Raw genomic sequence first — 18,692 nt, 5'->3', positions numbered from 1 at the left:
TCAATCCTACATTTGGCATTTGATAAGAACTCATTTTATGGGGACAAAATAAATGTTGATGAATTGATGATTTTTTAAGTTCTATTTGTAATTTTGAGTGTAGTTTTATTTACATTTTTGAATATAAAGAGTATAAAGGCGAACAGAATCAATAGTTTGTAACTTGCTTTAAAACCAGCGCCGTCTATCTAACACCTCTGTTGTTCTTTGAATCTCAGCATCTAATCCACATTAAATGGAAGTAGATAAATTCAGTCATTATATCCACATCTGAAACTCAAAATTTTAACCATAGCTACCATGATACTCCCATTAAAGAGGTTAACCTCTATTGACCAGGACAGCCGAAGCTGTGGGGCCTTATCTCCGTGGTATCAGATTTGCACCTCCGGTGATTTATTTTGAAAAAATAATTTATGAAATTTTATTTTCAACAATTAAATTTCTATTTTTTCGAGTTGCACAAACCCAGGCTCTGAGAAGACTTTTCAAAGTACCATGGTACATTAGGAGGAATGACATTCTCAGGGACCTCAAGATTGATCCCATCAAAAAATATATAAATGCCTGAAATTATTTGCGAAAACTGACAGACTTACCAACACCGCGTTATCAAATCTCAGAATGGTTACAGGCTCCTCGGGAAGGTATGCAGATCTGAGGTCAATTATTGCTTAGTCTGATGAAGTGATAAACAATAATTCAGTCAAGGCGTAAAGGGGGGTTTTAAAAATACCTCGAGTTAAGAAAGAGTAAAAGTGCTCAAGTGCACTGGCTCAAATAGAAATAAATAAATAAATTATAGGTGCTATTGTTGTTATGCAACAACATATTAATATTTAATATATTTGTTTAAATTAGATTTAAATAAATAAATATTAATTTATTTGAATTGGAATAGTTTTAGACCCATTTTTTATTATTAAGACTGTGTTTCTGTGATTTTTAACACTTCTGTGGATCTGTATAAACTTCAGACTTAATAGTTGTTTATTCAGATTCGGATTCACAGGAACCTTTACGAAATACTTAATTTAATCATTATTCAAATATTTGCGTAATTTTTTCATATTAAGGACAATTGTCTACAATATTGTAAGTTATTTGATAAGATCTTTTAATTATTGAACACGTGCTTAATGCGCGTTAATAATGCTTGTGTATTTGTAATTTATTATTGTAAGATAAGTCAATAATCAATTGATTCAATTAACACATTTGAAATTTGTTTATTTCTATTGCAAATTGGATGCACGTCCGACTGCTTTGTTTGCTTATTTGATGCTTACCGCACACTATTACCGCTGCTGCTGCTCCTGCTGCTACCGCTGCTACCGTTTGCTGCTGCCTGTGCTCGCTCAATTCAATGTAATGGCACGCATCAATTACAGGTTTCCGATACAGTTGTGGAGCCTTATAATGCCACCTTATCCATACATCAGCTCGTCGAGAATACCGATGAAACATTTTGCATTGACAACGAAGCACTCTACGATATCTGCTTCCGTACATTGAAACTTTCGTCACCCACATATGGAGATTTAAATCATCTCGTATCCGTAAGTTTACCATAACACAAAACTAATGTATTTTCTTTCCTTCTCCTTTCCTGGCAAAATCATGATACACCCGTACGACACACATCCTGCCCGCATCGAATCAACAAACAACAAATATACGTCGTATATATACGCACACACACTCACACGTTTATTGTTGTATTGCCGTTGCATTTGCTGTTGTTATGCCAACGGACCAACGTGTGCGGAAATGCACACGCACAACTGCACATTGGCAGATGTGCACATATTTGCACTTATTTGCACAAGCAGGTGTCCGAAGTCGTTGTGGAGCCATACAATGCAACATTGTCGGCACATCAATTGTGCGAAAACACCGATGAAACATTTTGCATCGATAATGAGGCATTATACGATATTTGCTATCAGAAGCTGCGTCTGCCCACGCCAACATATGAAGACTTGAATCATTTGTTGTCCGTAAGTAGCAAATAAGATTGAATTTTCTGAATTCAACCATTCCAGCAACCGCCAAACGCTATAGCTTCTAAATGTCTTCAGCAAATCAGCAAATCAACAAATGCAACTATCAATGCAAAAAAATTTAATTCATTAACAAATTACTCACAAAATGTGTGTCTGTGTGTGTGTATGTAAGTGTGATGAAAAAAAATATTTAAAAAAATATTTACTAATTATCCATATAATTATTAGAAACTAAATTTATTTAAATTTTTTTTCGAAACCTTCTCGATGTAGTGTAGAAACTAGTCAAATATTTGAAAAGGACTTAAAAATATTTTAAACTTAATTTAGAAAACGATTCTGAATTTTATTAATACTATATGTATAGAATTATATTACATAAATAAGTCAAATTATATACAACAAGATTATATATATATATATATAAATGAAAAGGACTTAAAACTACTTAATTAAGGGAATGACTCTAAATGGTATTATATATAGAATTATATAATTAAGTCCAATTATATATAATTGGAATTATATAAATTATAATAGTTATTACGTATTTATAGAGTCTTTTTAAAGGTTTACTAGAGTTTTTTTAAAGGTGCCTACGTCAGTGTAAGGATATCTATTGCATAGACATTATCCTTTAAAAATTAGTAATTGACATTTAAATAATAATTAATATTCTATACTAAAAACATATTAAGAAATTTAATAAAATATATATTTATTAAATTAATTTAATAATATTAAAAATAAATTGAAATATATATTTAATCAATTAATTTAAAAATATTAAAATTAAACAAACAAATTTAATGAATTGATACATATATTTATTTAATTAATATAATAATATTAAAAATAAATGAACAAATTTAATAAATTGAAATATATATTTATTAAATTAATTTAAAAATATTAAAAATAAATTAGTAATTAGTAATTGATATTTAAATAATAATTCATATTCTATACTAAAAATATATTAAGAAATTTAATAAATTGAAATATATATTTATTAAATTAATTTTATAATATTAAAAATAAATTGAAATATATATTTAATCAATTAATTTAGAAATATTAAAATTAAAGTAACAAATTTAATGAATTGATACATATATTTATTAAATTAATATAATAATATTAAAAGTAAATGAACAAATTTAATAAATTGAAATATATATTTATTAAATTAATTTAAAAATATTAAAAATAAATGAAAAAATTTAATAAATTAAAATATATATTTAATAAACTAATTTAAAAATATTAAAAATAAATAAAAAAATTTAATAAATTTAAATATATATTTAATCAACTTTCTTATTATTAAAAATAAATTAACAAATTTTATAAATTAAAATATATATCCTCCTTTTTCAAATATTTATAACTAAAGTTGATTTTAATATTAAATAAAAATAAATTCAGCAGCCCTTGTACTAAAGCGATCAATACAGAAAAAGTACATGTCATTACCCATAGATCACTTTGGTTTTATAATGTTGAATTTTCTGTAAAAATTAGGGTACACAGATATAGTAGTTATAGAAGAAGTAACATGACAATTTTAAATTTATAACAATTAAATATTAATCCAAATTGTTTTTGTATCAGGTTTTTTTCAATCTTCTCATTTAATCCTGAATTATGGACATAGGACCGTTCTTTCTTTGATTGCTTAATTTGCTCTTGTCTTCAAATAACCCAACTATATGACAAATTAATTTATGGATTCGTATATGCAATCTCAAATTTAAACATATTTATTTATAAATAATATTTTATATAAATAAATAATTATTTATAAATAATATTAGGGAAATATTATTTATTATTTATTAATTTTGTTAATAATTTGATAATTTATAAAGTATTTTAAATTATTATATTGTATTGAGCTAATTTGTCAATTATGTTCAACTGCTGTTACAGAAACCACTTGAATTATTTGACATTAATTTTAATTTTATTAAATATTTCGACTTTAATTTAAAATTGTTTCCAAAAAACTGTATATATCAGTGCTTTAAATAATAGCATTTTCCAAGTACCTATTTAAGGTCTTAATATCAGAAAAAAAACTCTATCTAATGTTTTAAGTACTAGGAAATCCATTTTGTTTTCTTGAAAGAATATTTTAGAATTACAATATAAACTATAAAAATTATGTATAGAATTAACAAAATATAATAACAATATAATTACGTTACTAAAATTATATTAAATAAAAAATTATTATATTGTAAAATTTTAATTTTAATTATACTTAAAAAATATATTTAAAAAAAAATAATTAAAAGAATAATATAGTATTATTTATAATATTTAATTATTTAAATAATTTTTGATTTAATATTTCATATTAATATTTAATAATACTATTGTATTATTTATTATATTTAATTATTTAAATATTATATTATATTAGTATTTATCTCATCTTTACTAGCTTTAGCTAGATGAAATCATTTTTGTTTATTTTCGGGTAGCGGAAATTTGATTTTACAAAAAAATGAAATTAAAAAAAATAAATTACCCACAACTCCAAATAGTACAAAATTTTCAATTAACATAAAATGTATTTAGTATATATATTGAAAAATAACATTTTAAAGAAAACATATGTATATTAATTTTTTTATATCAATCCCCCAAACACATACTTAACAATGCTTAACTTAACTGAAAGCTTGCGGTACCACGTGTCGTATGAGTTACTTTTACATTTTGCTTATGATAACTAAAAATTTCATATATCCAATAACCCTTTTCACATTTTAGCAACTGCCTAAACTTCAAATATTTTTAAAATATAATAAACTTTTACTTTTACGTTTATTATTTATTACACAATTTTTATTCAATATTATTAATCATATGAATTTCGAAGGTAACAATGTCAGGAGTTACCACTTGCTTACGTTTCCCTGGTCAATTGAATGCTGATTTGCGTAAATTAGCTGTCAATATGGTTCCTTTCCCACGTTTGCACTTCTTCATGCCTGGATTTGCTCCATTGACTGCCAAAGGATCACAACAATATCGCGCACTCACCGTTGCCGAGCTCACACAACAAATGTTCGATGCAAAGAATATGATGACTGCGTGCGATCCCAGACATGGACGTTATCTCACCGTTGCTTGCATCTTCAGAGGTAAGAACAACTACTACATCTTCTCCACTTGAACAGTTTATATAAATAAAAAATTCTTTTTACACAATTATTTATTAACAATTTAAATGGTGTGGAATTTTATCTTCATTGTAACTGCAACAAGCAAAATTATTCCGAAATTGTGCGTACTTAAGCAATTAATTCCAAATGACAAATTAAGGCAGTTTCGCTGATTAAAAATTTCTGTACGTTGCCTGTCTCCTTCTCGTTATTCTTTTAATTCTTCTCGTAATTCTTCTGTTCAATTTTTTTTTGCTGTTCCAACAGCAAATGAAAAATGTTAACTTATCGTCTTTTGTCTACGGATCCTTGTTAGCGCTTCGTTTTGTTAATTTGCTTACCGAAAGCCATTCCACAACAACAACAACAACAACAACAACAACAAGAGCAGTAAGGACAATAAGGACAACATAAGTCTACTAAAGTATTTAACTGCGTTTTGGTTTTTTGTTAAGTATTTCGACTCGCATAAAATTAAGGAAACGCTACATGCCCCGATGTGACATCAATTTTTTAAGCACTTAGGCTGACCCGAAACTTTACAACTTTTGACTTTGTTGACAATCGCAAAAAATAATGTGGTTTTCTTCACCAAAAACATTAACAATATCCGCACCAAAAAAAACAAAAAAAAACAAAAAAAATTGAAAAATAGTTTTTTAACAACGACACATAAACACCTCGTTTTTTACAACTCTCATGAGCTGCAAGGCTGAAATGTGCTCAAGTCAAAAGGACAATAACAAAAAAAAAAACAAACGAAAGGAAATAAAATAAAATTCAAAGCATAAAGAAACTTTGTCACTTTTTCATTCTTTTTGACAAAAAAAAAAACCAAAAAAAAAAAGCAGGACAAAATCCAAATAAAATGAAAAACCTACTTCAAAGCTAAAAAAGCTGAAAAACGCTCTTACAAATGCATGAGAAGTTAACTAAAATGGAATTTTACTTTGTTGACAACTAGGCAAGGTAAGGCCTATTCTATGGCCAAGTGCACTAAGGCAGGCACGTGTTGGAGGCAACAATTTCATTCTTAGCTATTGTGGCTAGAACTGCGAGCGAGCCTACTTACGAACGCAACTAAAAATGATTAATGGCGCGTACATAGAACATAGTCAAGGCACTGGCATCCGCCTGAAAAACGCATGAAAACGTTGTCGAATGCGTGAACGAGTTTCGCCCCCACACTACCTTTGCCAGTGTTGCCACCATTCCGTAGTTGTGCTTAAAATTCGAATTTGCTGCGTGACTTGAAAGCAAGTCACAAAATGGCGACACTAAATTACACAAATAGAAACAAAATAATTAATAATACAACTGAAATGAATGGGCTGAGTCGTCATCCTGTCACAATATTGCCAGCAAAACGAAACCGAATGATGTGGCAAAACTGTGCGGTTAAGGGAAAGTACAAGTTTTACTTAATGGAAGCGAGAAGCATTCATTCAGCATTCATTCACGAAAATGACAAATAAAATTGAGAATCGTGTTTAAATTCGATGACTTCCCGAAATAAGTGAGAGTTCATAACAACTACAAAATATTTATATTAACACTACCGGATATTTAAATAACACTTTAGCTATATAGTCCCCCCTATAACACGGGGATTTGTACAGTTCATAATTACCTTCACGTACCTTTGTACGTGTGTATACGAGGGTATACGGGAATACCCCGATGACGCGATTTCCTATAACGCGGAACCAATGTACCGCGTTATAGCGGGGATAACAGTATATATATAGAAATAAGCACTAACCAAGAAAACACAGGAAATATTCGATTCTTTAAATATATGCATATATATAGTATATATATAGATGTCAGAATGCATGCTTATTTTAGTAAAGGCGTATGTCTTAATGTTAATTATTAAATCACGACGTTGGCAAGACTGCACAACAATCGTCTTCTTCCACACACACTTCTTTTCCAACTGTTTCGCTTACGTTAAAACTGGCTACCGCTTGTCATCCCCATAATGATGCCAACTGTTACAGATTTATATAAATATACAAATTGAAGATGGTCAAATTTGTAATGTAATTATTACAGCTCATGCTTTTACAATTTTTATTATAGTAGAGCAAATTATAATTGAAGATTTGCAGACTGATTGTAGGCGCCCGAAATATAGCTCTTTCACCAATAAATAATATATGATACTGATTATTAACTTCTTTATTTGTGCTTCTTCTTATAAAAAAATACATATATGTCGGTACCGATGCCAAGCAAGTATGTTTGGATGTGGTCTTTACTCGCAGGTAACGCTGGTTACCTGCTGTTGCTTATCTTTTTACTCACAAATAGAGGAGGCTTTCGCGCTGAATAAAGAAATGTACATGCAGGATAAGTATTTCTGGTAATATGAATAAAGGAGGCGTCAGATATACATTCTATGGTTGTGGAGAGATGATAACGAATATGTCATATACATATACTCCATTAATGCGAAAAGATAAAAGTCACTTGGTATCAGATCTGCGGAGTACGGCACCTACAGAAGAATTACATCCAAGCAATTTCAGTTTGTCTTTAACTTCTTCGACTGTATGAGGTAGCGGATTGTTATATAAAAAAATTACTTCCATGTCTTCTGGTTGATTCCGGTCGTCATTTGATCAATGCGTTATTTATATTTTTTGAATTCATTCATTCATAAAATTATTTGTGAGGAATATCCTTGAACATTAATGGTTTCGTCGGGCGTCAAAATTTCATAATACACAATAACACATCAATCTCACTGTGCACAAAAATAACAATCGGTTCGTGTGAGACCCATTTACCCACTTTTTTGATCTTCCCCATTGCTCGTAAACGTAAAGCCTCTGCATTTCCAATTAAAATAAATACCAAAACTTTTCAGCATTTGTAATAGTACCCAATGTGTATAAGTGATCATCGAAGTCATCAGAAACAAAGGTTAAGTTGGAATGGCGGCCTTATATCCAACGTTTACTTAGGCTCAAATAATCACAGATTGGCATTTGTACGTATGTACGTGAAAATTAGAGCAACGCCGAAAAGCACGACTGAACCATTAGGTGAAGGTGAATCAAACTGACAGTTCAATAAATTTGTCTATGTCCCTACATTTGCAGGATGATAACTAAGTTAAGTCGGCAATAAAAGGAGCCCGAAAATTTTAGATCTTTTTCTAGCTAAGGATGAACACTGACACATAGAGTGGAGGAATGTTTCCTTATGATCCTCGGAGCCATAACCTCGACAATAGTCATTATTAGGTAGACCCAGTTTTATAGCATATCTTCCTATTACGCAGTGACCCGTCAGCACCAATATCATAGTACTGAAGAGGTTACGCTTTAGTTAAAGCAACTGACTGGTGCGTTTTTTGTCTAGTGTCCAGGAACCCCTGTGAGTTGGATCAGAAATAATGGTTGTGTTAAAAGTTTTTTGTTATTTGAAATTTTACACCTATTTTTCGCGCAAAATGAACATCAGTACTAGGCTTAAGAAGCATTCGATCATTATACTTCTATCAGTCACTTCAACCAATTTACATACAAAATTGGTGACTTCGTGAAACTTTTTTGTGAATATGCTTATAGCAATTTCTTTTTATTTAAAATTAATATTATAACTTAAGAGACTTTCTCTCTTAATTATTATGTACGCATATTCCTTGTTAGTGCTTTCCTTACTTAGCATTCTTAATTCACAACTAGTTCATTTGCGATTCACTTTTTAAAATAATTTTCATTTGAAGTTGCCAAGGGTATTTTTATTTTGACTGATGACTCCATGCAAACTGAAGCGCAGGGAAGAGAATGAAAAAAAAACTAATTGTAAAGCGTCCCTGTGACCTGGGGGACTTTTGCTTATGACTTTAGATCCAACTAATCATGTCGAAGTTAACTTAAAAATTAAAGTCGTCTTACTTTGACGTTCTTGCTCTGGAGGCAGAAGGCGTTCATATGCAGCGACGTGTCGTAAGAGCGAAGCTACAGCTTGACAGCAACAGTTGCCGAATAATTAATCAAAATATTTTATATGAAAACGTGCAATAAAATTAAAAAAGCAATTTTAGCTGCCGTTTGAGACTTTGTATATCTTCAGCTGTGCCTCTTCCGCTCAAGCAACGCACATTGCGTGATTGCCGAAAAATTGGAAAATGCGTCCCAAACGTATAACACCTCACACCGTACGAATTGTGTGAAGCTGTTGCGTCAGGTGGTTGCTTCAATTGGAGGCTTGCACAGAATCCGTTTAAGCTTCTCTGTATTTTGGGCTTAAGGGACTGCTTACAACTTCAAGTACTTGACGCGTTTATACCGCCTTGTAAATCCAGTGGATTTCTTTTTTTAATTTAATATTGATAAGGGAGCAGCTATTTGTATTACTTACTTTAGCATTTAAATAATTAATGATATGCTTTCTCTAAAATATTTTTGTGAGTCTCAGCGCGGGCTGGAAGAAATTCCCCTAGGATTTTAATTTACACTAAATCTACACTTTTTTCAGTGATGCTTGAAATTATAATTTTAATAATTGCTTAAATAAGAATAATTATATATATTTTTAATAAAATAATGCATTGATATATTCAATAATATCAAACATATATCGATTACATGTATTATCCTCTCCTTCTATTCAAATATGGTATATTCCTACTAGTCTCAGTTGCGACGATAAAATCACATTCTCATTTTATGCATTTTTCATTAAAGGTCCAATGTCAATGAAGGAAGTGGACACTCAAATGTTTAATATACAAAACAAGAACAGTAGTTACTTCGTGGAGTGGATACCGAATAACGTGAAAGTTGCCGTTTGTGATATTCCACCACGTGGTTTAAAAATGTCAGCCACTTTTATTGGTAATACGACCGCCATTCAGGAAATCTTTAAACGCATATCAGAGCAATTCACAGCTATGTTCAGACGTAAGGCTTTCCTTCACTGGTACACGGGCGAGGGTATGGATGAAATGGAATTCACTGAGGCTGAATCAAATATGAATGATTTGATATCCGAGTATCAACAGTATCAAGTAAGTGTATTTTCACTGTTTGCTAACATTTGCTGTATGGAGTCCAGTTGTATCGAAATTAAAACAAAAAAATCCTTTTTTTGCAGGAGGCATCCGCAGATGATGATGTCGAATTTGATGAAGAGCAAGAGGAGCACGATGCTTATGAAAATGAGGCTATACAAAACGGCATGTAAAGTGTCAAAACTGTAAAAGTGCAAATTTAGTTGATGGATTTCATTAACTTAAAATAATTCAGAAATTCTTATGTGCAAATTCAGAAATAATTTTTAAAAATATTTTAAAATAAAAAAGTTTTGTTTTATACATAAAAAAATAATAATTTTGATTTATATAAAACAAATATTTTGTAAACGACGCATAACACATGTCCAAGGGCGTAGAAACAGACTCATTTAAAGGGATCTTCTAATTAAGAATTTAATTAAAAACTTTTAATTGTGTAAAATCGATTAGCCGGGGAAATTGAGTTTTGATCCCCAAAACCTTCTTTGTATACCCATTCTCAATATCGTTCTTTTTTCAGTGTGAACGATAAAATTCAAAATGATATTGTTGAAGTAGCTATGAAAGACAAGAATCCAGTGCTACTGAAGGGTACAGAAATCATCGCAGAAAAATAACTATGAAAACCAAGACTCCAATGCTTTAGAAAATACATTACGAGAATTATCAGCTCTGCTATTATTTTTGATTGACTTAGACTTTGATTCTATTACACATTTTTGTTTGGTTGAGGTAGTTTCCAAAAGGCACACCACCGATAATAAATTTTATTTTAGTCATCATAGTAATACACCTACATCTCCGTACACCATTAATACGAAGACGTTACTTGAATATTTATGAGACAGAAAATTACAAAATCTCCTCTACTCCAAAAACAATTTGCGATGATCTTTTTACATAAAGAATCTGTTTTCCGTAATTCCCTACAAATCAGCTATGATAACGCGATATTTTCTAAAAATTCCAGATTTCAGGTAATTTATTTTCAAATAGACTAATTAGTTAACCTCGGTCTACTCTTACTAAAATTTAAACTAAAATCGTTTTCAAGACTTTATCACTCGTCACTCGTAGTATAGCGACTTTATCTATTCGCACTTCAATCTCATAAATGCTACAGCTAGCAGCCAGACGGTGTTAAAAATTCACATTAAAAAGACTATATCTCGATGTATATAATTTAAATAAGTCTTTCAAAACCCAAAACTTTTTTCGGACTCAATGTGTTTTACAAGGGCTGGACAAATATAAATGCGTTTTACATGAACTAGTTCTCACATCATCACAGAAAATAAAACGGATAAAGTTTCCATTTAAAGACTGGTCGGTCGCTCTAATGCACAGACCCAGAAGATCCACGGGTTGTCAGTTGAAAAATCTTGGTCTAAATTGTTAATCATTTATATTTTTTTTGGAGATAGAAAAAGTAATAGTTACTAGTTATTAGTTACTAATAGTTTCTTATAACAGATGCGTGTAGAAGATTAAATGGCATTTTAATATAATATAATAAATTGTTAAAAAAAAAATATATATATACAATATTAGAATCAATAATGATTACCTTTTAAAATTATTAAATTAAGCATCCCAATTATACATCGGAATTTTAACTAAGTTTAATATGGTTCTACAGTCTCTGGTATTTAGTAATTAGATTGCAAATTCGAGATTTTGTTTATGCTTTGATATACAATAGGAAATAGATTAATTTTAGAATAACGCTTCGAATTTTGTAACATTGCAACGCCACCTACAGCAAAGCAATGCATGTAGGCAAAACTGCTAGAAATTATATCCTTTAATCAAGAGCTTTTCACCTAAAGTCCTAAATAACAAAGATCGTAAATTCACAGACCGTATTCTATAAGAAAAAAAATTTTAATGAACAAATATTTATTTATTTGTAAACACTAAAATTAATTTAAAAATTAACTAAGAATAAGGACCTGGACTATTAGGTCCGTCATCCTCCTCTGAACAAATATTTTTTTAAATAACACTCTCATATTTGGAAAAAGAAGTTCAATTCGATGGAACGGCAAATATATACACTACATACTTTATATATATATAGCATATATATACATGTAATGCTGCCAAGGCGGTTATTTACAATATTCTAACAAGAAGATAAATAATTAAAAGGTTGGAGAAGAACCTTTCACTATGCTCTATATCAAATTTTCGCAATCGGCGATCCGTTTCACAAAATTTCCACAAATTAACTGTAGCAATAATATTAGATATGTCTATACGCAACCACGCCTAAACAGTATTATCTTCGAGAGCATATTTTCTAAAAACGTCCGGTCTTCTCCTAAGAAACCGCTTTTCTTCTGAATATGAAAGATGTGCTCTTATTAATTTTTGGCTCTGTCCAATCAAAATATCAAAATGGCCCAGGTTAGATTCAATATCCCTACCTGTTTCTTAATCCATACTCTTTCCCATTTCCACATTAATCACCCTATTCCACCCTATTGTACACTGTATTGTCAGCAATACACTTTCAGGTCAGGCTTTAGTAACAACAACAACCGACCCTGTCGAAAAGCAGAAACTGTTCAATAAGATACTCTGGTCTTGAATTAACGAATATAACATCTACATGTACAGTAAGTCCGCCAAGCATGCAATACGTCTATTTCCTTATAAAGCTTCCGCATCTGGTATTTATTTTCATAAAGAAAGAAAGAATAAAAACACAAATTATGACACATAAATATGAAAGAATTAAAACAAATTTCACAGTGCAATTAAATTAAATTAATCAAATTATTTTAATTTATTTCAATAATTCAATTAAACAATTGACCTTATCTAATTTATAGAGGATAATTGAGTAACACATCTTGACGTGCAAGTTCAAGCAACATAGGATCATCGAAGAATTTATTAATAGACACATCTTCTGAAAGCCCCTTGCGTCGCCTCGTTTTAATCATGAATTCTCTAGCCAAATGTGACGCCTGTTGTGGCTCTAATGGACGTATAATAATTGATTTATCCAAAGGATCGCCTGGTACGATTTGCCAATGATGAAATACGGATAAGCAAAATGCTTGACCTTGTGTATGTGTACGTAAATCGGTTTCGAAACCAAATGAATCTATTGCTGGTATAAAAGCTTTAATGGTATATAATGGTGAACCAGAAACAGGCGCATCTTGTGTTACGTGACCTCTACAATAAAAAGTACACCAATCAATAAACAAAAAAAAATATGTACAACTAATTTTAAATATTACCTTCTTCTGGCCAATACTGTGTAAACTGCGGATACACAATCAGCTGGTGCTTGCACTTCTACAAAGAGGTAAGGTTCCATTAGTCTTGGTGTTGCCATAAGAAAAGCTGAGTATGCGACACGACGTGCAGTGGGAATAACTTGACCACCACCACGATGAAGTGCTTCGTTAGCTATAACAGCATCCAAAATTTTAAATTTGACATTACGTATTGGTTCTTCACATAATGGACCTTCACGTGTGCCCCACTGAAAACCTTGTACAATTGAATCTTTGACAGATGTCAATAAATTTTTATCAACTTCTGATGGAAGTGTGTCGTCTACTAAAATATTTGGACCATTCGAATCGGGACCAAATGCCCAAATAGAACGCGCTGCCAATAAATCCCAATCGTAATTGACTTGAAAAAATTCACCTATGCGTTTTTTATTCCAGTTTATAGAAACCACCTCATTTTCAATATCCTCGGCTAAACCTTTTTCCAGAGGTTCAGATATCATAGTGATTTTATTTCTTTTATTGGGTGTTTCTGCAAAACATTTCAACGAACTTGTTTCAACCACTGTTTCACAAAACGCAACTACTGGATCAGCCACTTTGATATCGATCTCGGAATACATTTTTCTTAAATCGTGCATGACACAATCCAAATAAAGTTCGCCAGTGCCCAAAATGACATGTTCACCTGATTCTTCTACACGTGTGGATAATAAAGGATATGATTTATTGACTTTACGTAAACCATCTAACATTTTTGGTAACTCTGAAGGATTAACAGGTTCCACAGCTATTTTGATAATACTTTGTGTGTTAAATTTAAGTGGCCTAAATATGTGTAAGTCCTCTGGAGCATTAACTGCAACAATGCTTGATGTCTTCACAATACACTGATCTATGCCTTCTATTAACACCCAGTTACCAGCCGGTACACGATTAAGTTCAACCTTGTAACGAGCTTCATAAACCCATAATCTACCAACTTGCAAAATACGTGAGTCCTCTTCATCTTGTAACGTATAATTTTCCCCCAGGACTCTGACTTCTTGCCCTGCATGTAAAGTTCCAGAAATAACTCGTGCCATCACCTAAAAATATAAATTAATAAAAAAGAACACTATTTTCCAATTATGAATACTTACTTGGAAAAATGTACAATCATCAGTCGGGTACATTTTCGCACTATGGACCATTAAAGTACCATTTGCATTGCACTGCACCATGTCTTTATAAATTTCACCTTCTTTTGGGCCAGTATATATATGATCTACTTTACGTTTAGCGTTGTCTAATGGTGAGCGAATATGTTGAACGCACATGTCTACAAAACCACTAAAGTCACTGATGAATCGATTACACACTAACCTCAGCAGAGGACGTATATTTGATTTCATTTCTTCTTTGGTTATGCGCACATTTAGTTCAGCTAGTGTGTCCGCTAAACTGGAGTCCACATCGCCGACGACTTGTGCAATAAGTTTGTACATCGGTTCTAGTATGAATTCAACAAAACTACGTTGAGCTGAGTTATGTGGGGGTTTTTTAGTGAACTTGCGGCTAAAATATAAATAGGAAATTCTGTATAATTTTGAAGTAGAGGATTTGTTTAAATATTTACGATTTATTGTGGAAATACATGTCACCCCACAGACGTTTGGCAAACTCAATATAGTTAACTCCTTCGTAGGTGTCTGCATAAAGTTTAGCAAAAGACTTTAAAGTAAAACAAAAACCGTAAAGTGAACTTGCAAAGCAAACATTTCCCAGTACCGGTGAAACGATAAGGCCATCTTCAGAATTGCCATACGTACTGAAAAATAGTAGATGTAAATTAATAACAAAATATATTGGAAACTGATTAAATGAAACATAACATAATAATCAAAAATATCCAAAACATAACAAATACCTAAGTAAGGAATTTACTTCATCTACAATATGCTTTAATTTAAAGTAAGCATCCTGAGGTGGGAGTTTCAACTCCAGTATTAGTCGATCAATCTGAAAATCGAATAGTGTGAGTAAAACAATAACTTAGGAATGACTTAGTTGTTATATACCTTATTGATACAAATTGTAATAGCCATTTTTTCCTGCACAGCATGCTTTAATAATCTTTCAGTATTTAACATGACTCCCTCTGCTGCATCAATAAACACTACCACACCGTCACACATACGCATAGCCGCAGTAACTTCATCAGAGAAGTTGACATGACCTATTTAATACAAAAACTTTAATAATTTTCATTTTATGATATTTTTATATTTTATACCAGGAGTATCAAACACATTGACCAAAAAACTTTTCTGTTTCACGTCTTGTAGTACTAACGTCACAGGCGTGGCCTTAATGCTGCAACCACGCTCCTGTTCAGTGAATAAAGTATCCGTATAGCGCAATGTGCGTTCTTCAGTATTTTCAAATTGAGGATGAGTTTGGCGTATAAGACAATCGACGAATGTTGTTTTACCATGATGCAGATGACCTATTAAAGCAACATTTCGTATGAGTGGTGCAGTATCCATAAGGTCTGCCATAAATTCCATATCATATGTAGTATCAGGCAGCTCTTGCTCTTTAATTTGAAATTTAAGTTTCTTAATAGGTTCAATGAGAGGTTTATCAAGTGGTTGTGCATCCTCTTCTTGCACAATAGTTTCAACATCTGGTCCGTAAACTTCCATTGCAGTCGGATAGTAACGTTTATCTTCATGTAGAACGACTGCAGTTACCTCTTTATCTTCATCGTCAACATGTTCTTCTTCATCATCCATCACTTCATCCTAATAATTTTATGTTAATACGTGTAATAACTATTTAATTTGTACAAATATATTGAATACTCACATCTTGATCATCCTGAGTGTCTTGTTGTCCATAAATGCTTTGTTCGTCATCATCGCTATCTAAGTCCGGTCCGATATAATTACCAAACTCATCATATAAATCTGAATCCATTTTTCTCTTATTTTATTATTTTATCAAAGTAAATACCAAAGTTTTGTTTTGCATAAACAAATGCGATTACTCCGCAAGGAATGTGTATAAAACGCGGACTGCATGTGTAGAGTTGCCATTATTATAATATAAGTAAAATTTATTATAAGTAATAAAATATTTATGTATAAAAAAATAGTTAATATACCAGCATATATTATCCAATTTTTATTCATATATTTAGTAAATACCGATCAAAGAAATGAATTAGTTTTGTGTTAATTGCTCATTAGAACGTGTTTACATATTTAAGACGTATATATTGGCAACTCTGTGAAATGTCAAATGCGATGCCGGCCGGTTTAGGGTATGTTCAATGCATGTATTATTAGAAACATTTTCCAAAATATATTAGCTCTATATATACTCTAATTACTAAAGAAACAAGATTTCAGTGATAATCTTTATATACAAAATTATGTTAAAATCAAATTAACATACCTTGTGACATAACTAATATTTACAAAACTTTTGGAAGGAATAGACTTATATATTAATATTGTAAATTACTATTTTTTATTTATAGAGCGTCAGCTTTATTTTGAATTGAATAAAACAAACAAAAAATTTTGCTAAAAAATGCAAATACTTTCCATTTAAAAAATATAACAAAAAAAATAAATTTTTTGTAGAAATTTCATTTCAAATTAAGCATATGAATACATTACAATATTATAGCAGACAATTTGACTTAAAATTGTTGCCATAATAAAAATAGATTTAAATAAAAGAAGATTTTATTATGGTACATAAATATGTAAGTAATGAAAAGCATTTTTACCATATAGCCTATAATATGCTATATTTACTCGCATAGAGCCTGCGCGAGTTCGAGTGAATTGATGGGAAATTGAGGGAAATAGTAAATTATGTCTGTATGACAGCAAATGTTAATATATACAAGCATTTCGAGTAAGGTAAATTAGATAAAAATTAGGTAAATTAGGTGTTAGCTTTTATTATATATTTTTAGCAAAAGTGAAACACGGTCCGATGTATTTTTAACATGTTCTTTACTTCGCTTTATTAACTATACTAAAAATGAATAATGAATAATAATTACAAAAGGAATATAGAATAATGACAGGCCAGAGTTGCCAGGCAATTAATATTTAAAAAGTACTTTACATAACAACACCCCCTCTTAAAGTGCTTTTATTATGTATAAAATATGACTTTAATATTTCATTCCTAATTTCCGTAAGCAATTAACATGCTTTTCTGTAGTGAGTCCTTTGGTAAGGACGTCTGCGGGCATTTCTTCTGTTGGCATATATTTGATTTTAACAGTGCCGTCGTTAACCTTGCTGCGAATAAAGTGATAACGAATATCAATGTGCTTTGTCCGTGGATGATACCTGAAGCTTTCCGTTAATTTTTGAGCGCTTTGATTATCATTAAAGATTTCAATTGTCTTACTTGTAATGCCAACATCATCAAGGATTGCCTTTAGATATAACGCTTCTTTTGTGGCCTCAGATATGGCCATATATTCTGATTCAGTGCTTGAAAGCGCTACTGTACGTTGCTTTCGAGCTTCCCAACATATCGCTGCTCCTGATATAATGAACGCATACCCTGAATATGAACGTCTATCGTTTAAGTCAGCGTCAACCAGACCATACAATTCTTCATTGTTTTTCTCATACAATAGACCATAGTTGCTTGTACCTTTAAGGTATCTTAGAATTCGTTTTGCTGCTTTCCAATGTTCCACGTTATAATTTGAATTGAACTGGCTAAGAAAGTTTACAGCAAACGCAATATCAGGTCGAGTTGTAACAGCTAAGTACATTAATGCTCCTATCAAGCTTTGATAGGGATACATCTTCATAACACCTTCATCAATTTTTGTTGGTTTCGTTAACTTAATGTTCAATTCTATGGGAGTCTTCACTGGTTTACAGTCTTTCATATTGAACTTTTCAATGATGCTTTTTGCATACTTCTCTTGTGAAAGGAAAACTTGATGCTTGCTTAAATTTTGATGAAACTCGATGCCAAGACAATTACTTACTATTCCCAAATCCTTCATTTCGAAATCATTCGCAAGTGCAGCCTTTATTTCTTTTATACGAAACTTATTATTGGACGCTATTAGTAAATCATCTACATATATTGTCATCAAAACAATGTCGTTACCTTCACGCTTAGTGAATACACAAGGATCCTGTTGTACTGCACTTAGACCCATATTCTGTAGTTTCTTTGTCAATTTCATGTA

At 31.1% G+C, this 18,692-nt stretch overlaps 2 protein-coding genes across 4 annotated transcripts in view; one reads left to right on the top strand and one right to left on the bottom strand.

The window, feature by feature from the left end:
• Positions 1-10,515, top strand: part of LOC119680357 (tubulin beta chain) — a 72,394-nt gene extending 61,879 nt beyond the window's left edge. Inside the window, exons 4-7 of one of the 2 annotated variants that reach the window (XM_038093135.1) lie at positions 1,833-2,000; positions 4,897-5,161; positions 9,886-10,208; positions 10,295-10,515. In XM_038093135.1, the coding sequence (XP_037949063.1) occupies positions 1,833-2,000; positions 4,897-5,161; positions 9,886-10,208; positions 10,295-10,384 (846 nt within the window). In that variant the 3' untranslated portion in view covers positions 10,385-10,515. Of the gene's footprint in view, positions 1-1,391; positions 1,560-1,832; positions 2,001-4,896; positions 5,162-9,885; positions 10,209-10,294 lie in introns of both variants that reach the window. The other variant, XM_038093134.1, reaches the window with a different exon arrangement.
• Positions 10,516-12,976: 2,461 nt separating this feature from the next.
• LOC119680356 (116 kDa U5 small nuclear ribonucleoprotein component) lies at positions 12,977-16,928 on the bottom strand. 2 transcript variants are annotated; one of them, XM_038093130.1, is made up of 10 exons: positions 16,910-16,928; positions 16,617-16,843; positions 16,319-16,527; positions 15,744-16,254; positions 15,529-15,686; positions 15,378-15,469; positions 15,087-15,278; positions 14,611-15,025; positions 13,469-14,556; positions 13,046-13,403 (listed from the first exon to the last, which is right to left on the bottom strand). In XM_038093130.1, the coding sequence occupies exons 3-10, from the start codon at positions 16,427-16,429 to the stop codon at positions 13,046-13,048; spliced, it is 2,925 nt and encodes a 974-aa protein (XP_037949058.1). In that variant the 5' UTR covers positions 16,430-16,527; positions 16,617-16,843; positions 16,910-16,928. The 2 variants fall into 2 exon arrangements, with proteins under 2 accessions (XP_037949059.1, XP_037949058.1); XM_038093131.1 differs by lacking the exons at positions 16,617-16,843; positions 16,910-16,928 and having other exon boundaries at positions 12,977-13,403; positions 16,319-16,429.
• Positions 16,929-18,692: the final 1,764 nt, after the last annotated feature.

Source organism: Teleopsis dalmanni, chromosome 2 (assembly GCF_002237135.1).
Source record: "Teleopsis dalmanni isolate 2A chromosome 2, ASM223713v2, whole genome shotgun sequence".
Classification (NCBI taxonomy): Eukaryota; Metazoa; Arthropoda; class Insecta; order Diptera; family Diopsidae; genus Teleopsis; species Teleopsis dalmanni.
The sequence above is the reverse complement of the archived record's forward strand: the minus strand, read 5'-3'. Positions and strand labels throughout refer to the sequence as shown.

Bases quoted from the DNA above. Each gene is read 5' to 3' on its own strand.
- LOC119680356 (XM_038093130.1), bottom strand. From the start codon at position 16,429: ATGGATTCAGATTTATATGATGAGTTTGGTAATTATATCGGACCGGAC. The intron at 15,470-15,528 runs GTATATAACAAC...TTCGATTTTCAG, and splicing joins TTACAATTTGTATCAATAAG to ATTGATCGACTAATACTGGA. The intron at 13,404-13,468 runs GTAATATTTAAA...TTTTTATTGTAG, and splicing joins ACAGTATTGGCCAGAAGAAG to AGGTCACGTAACACAAGATG.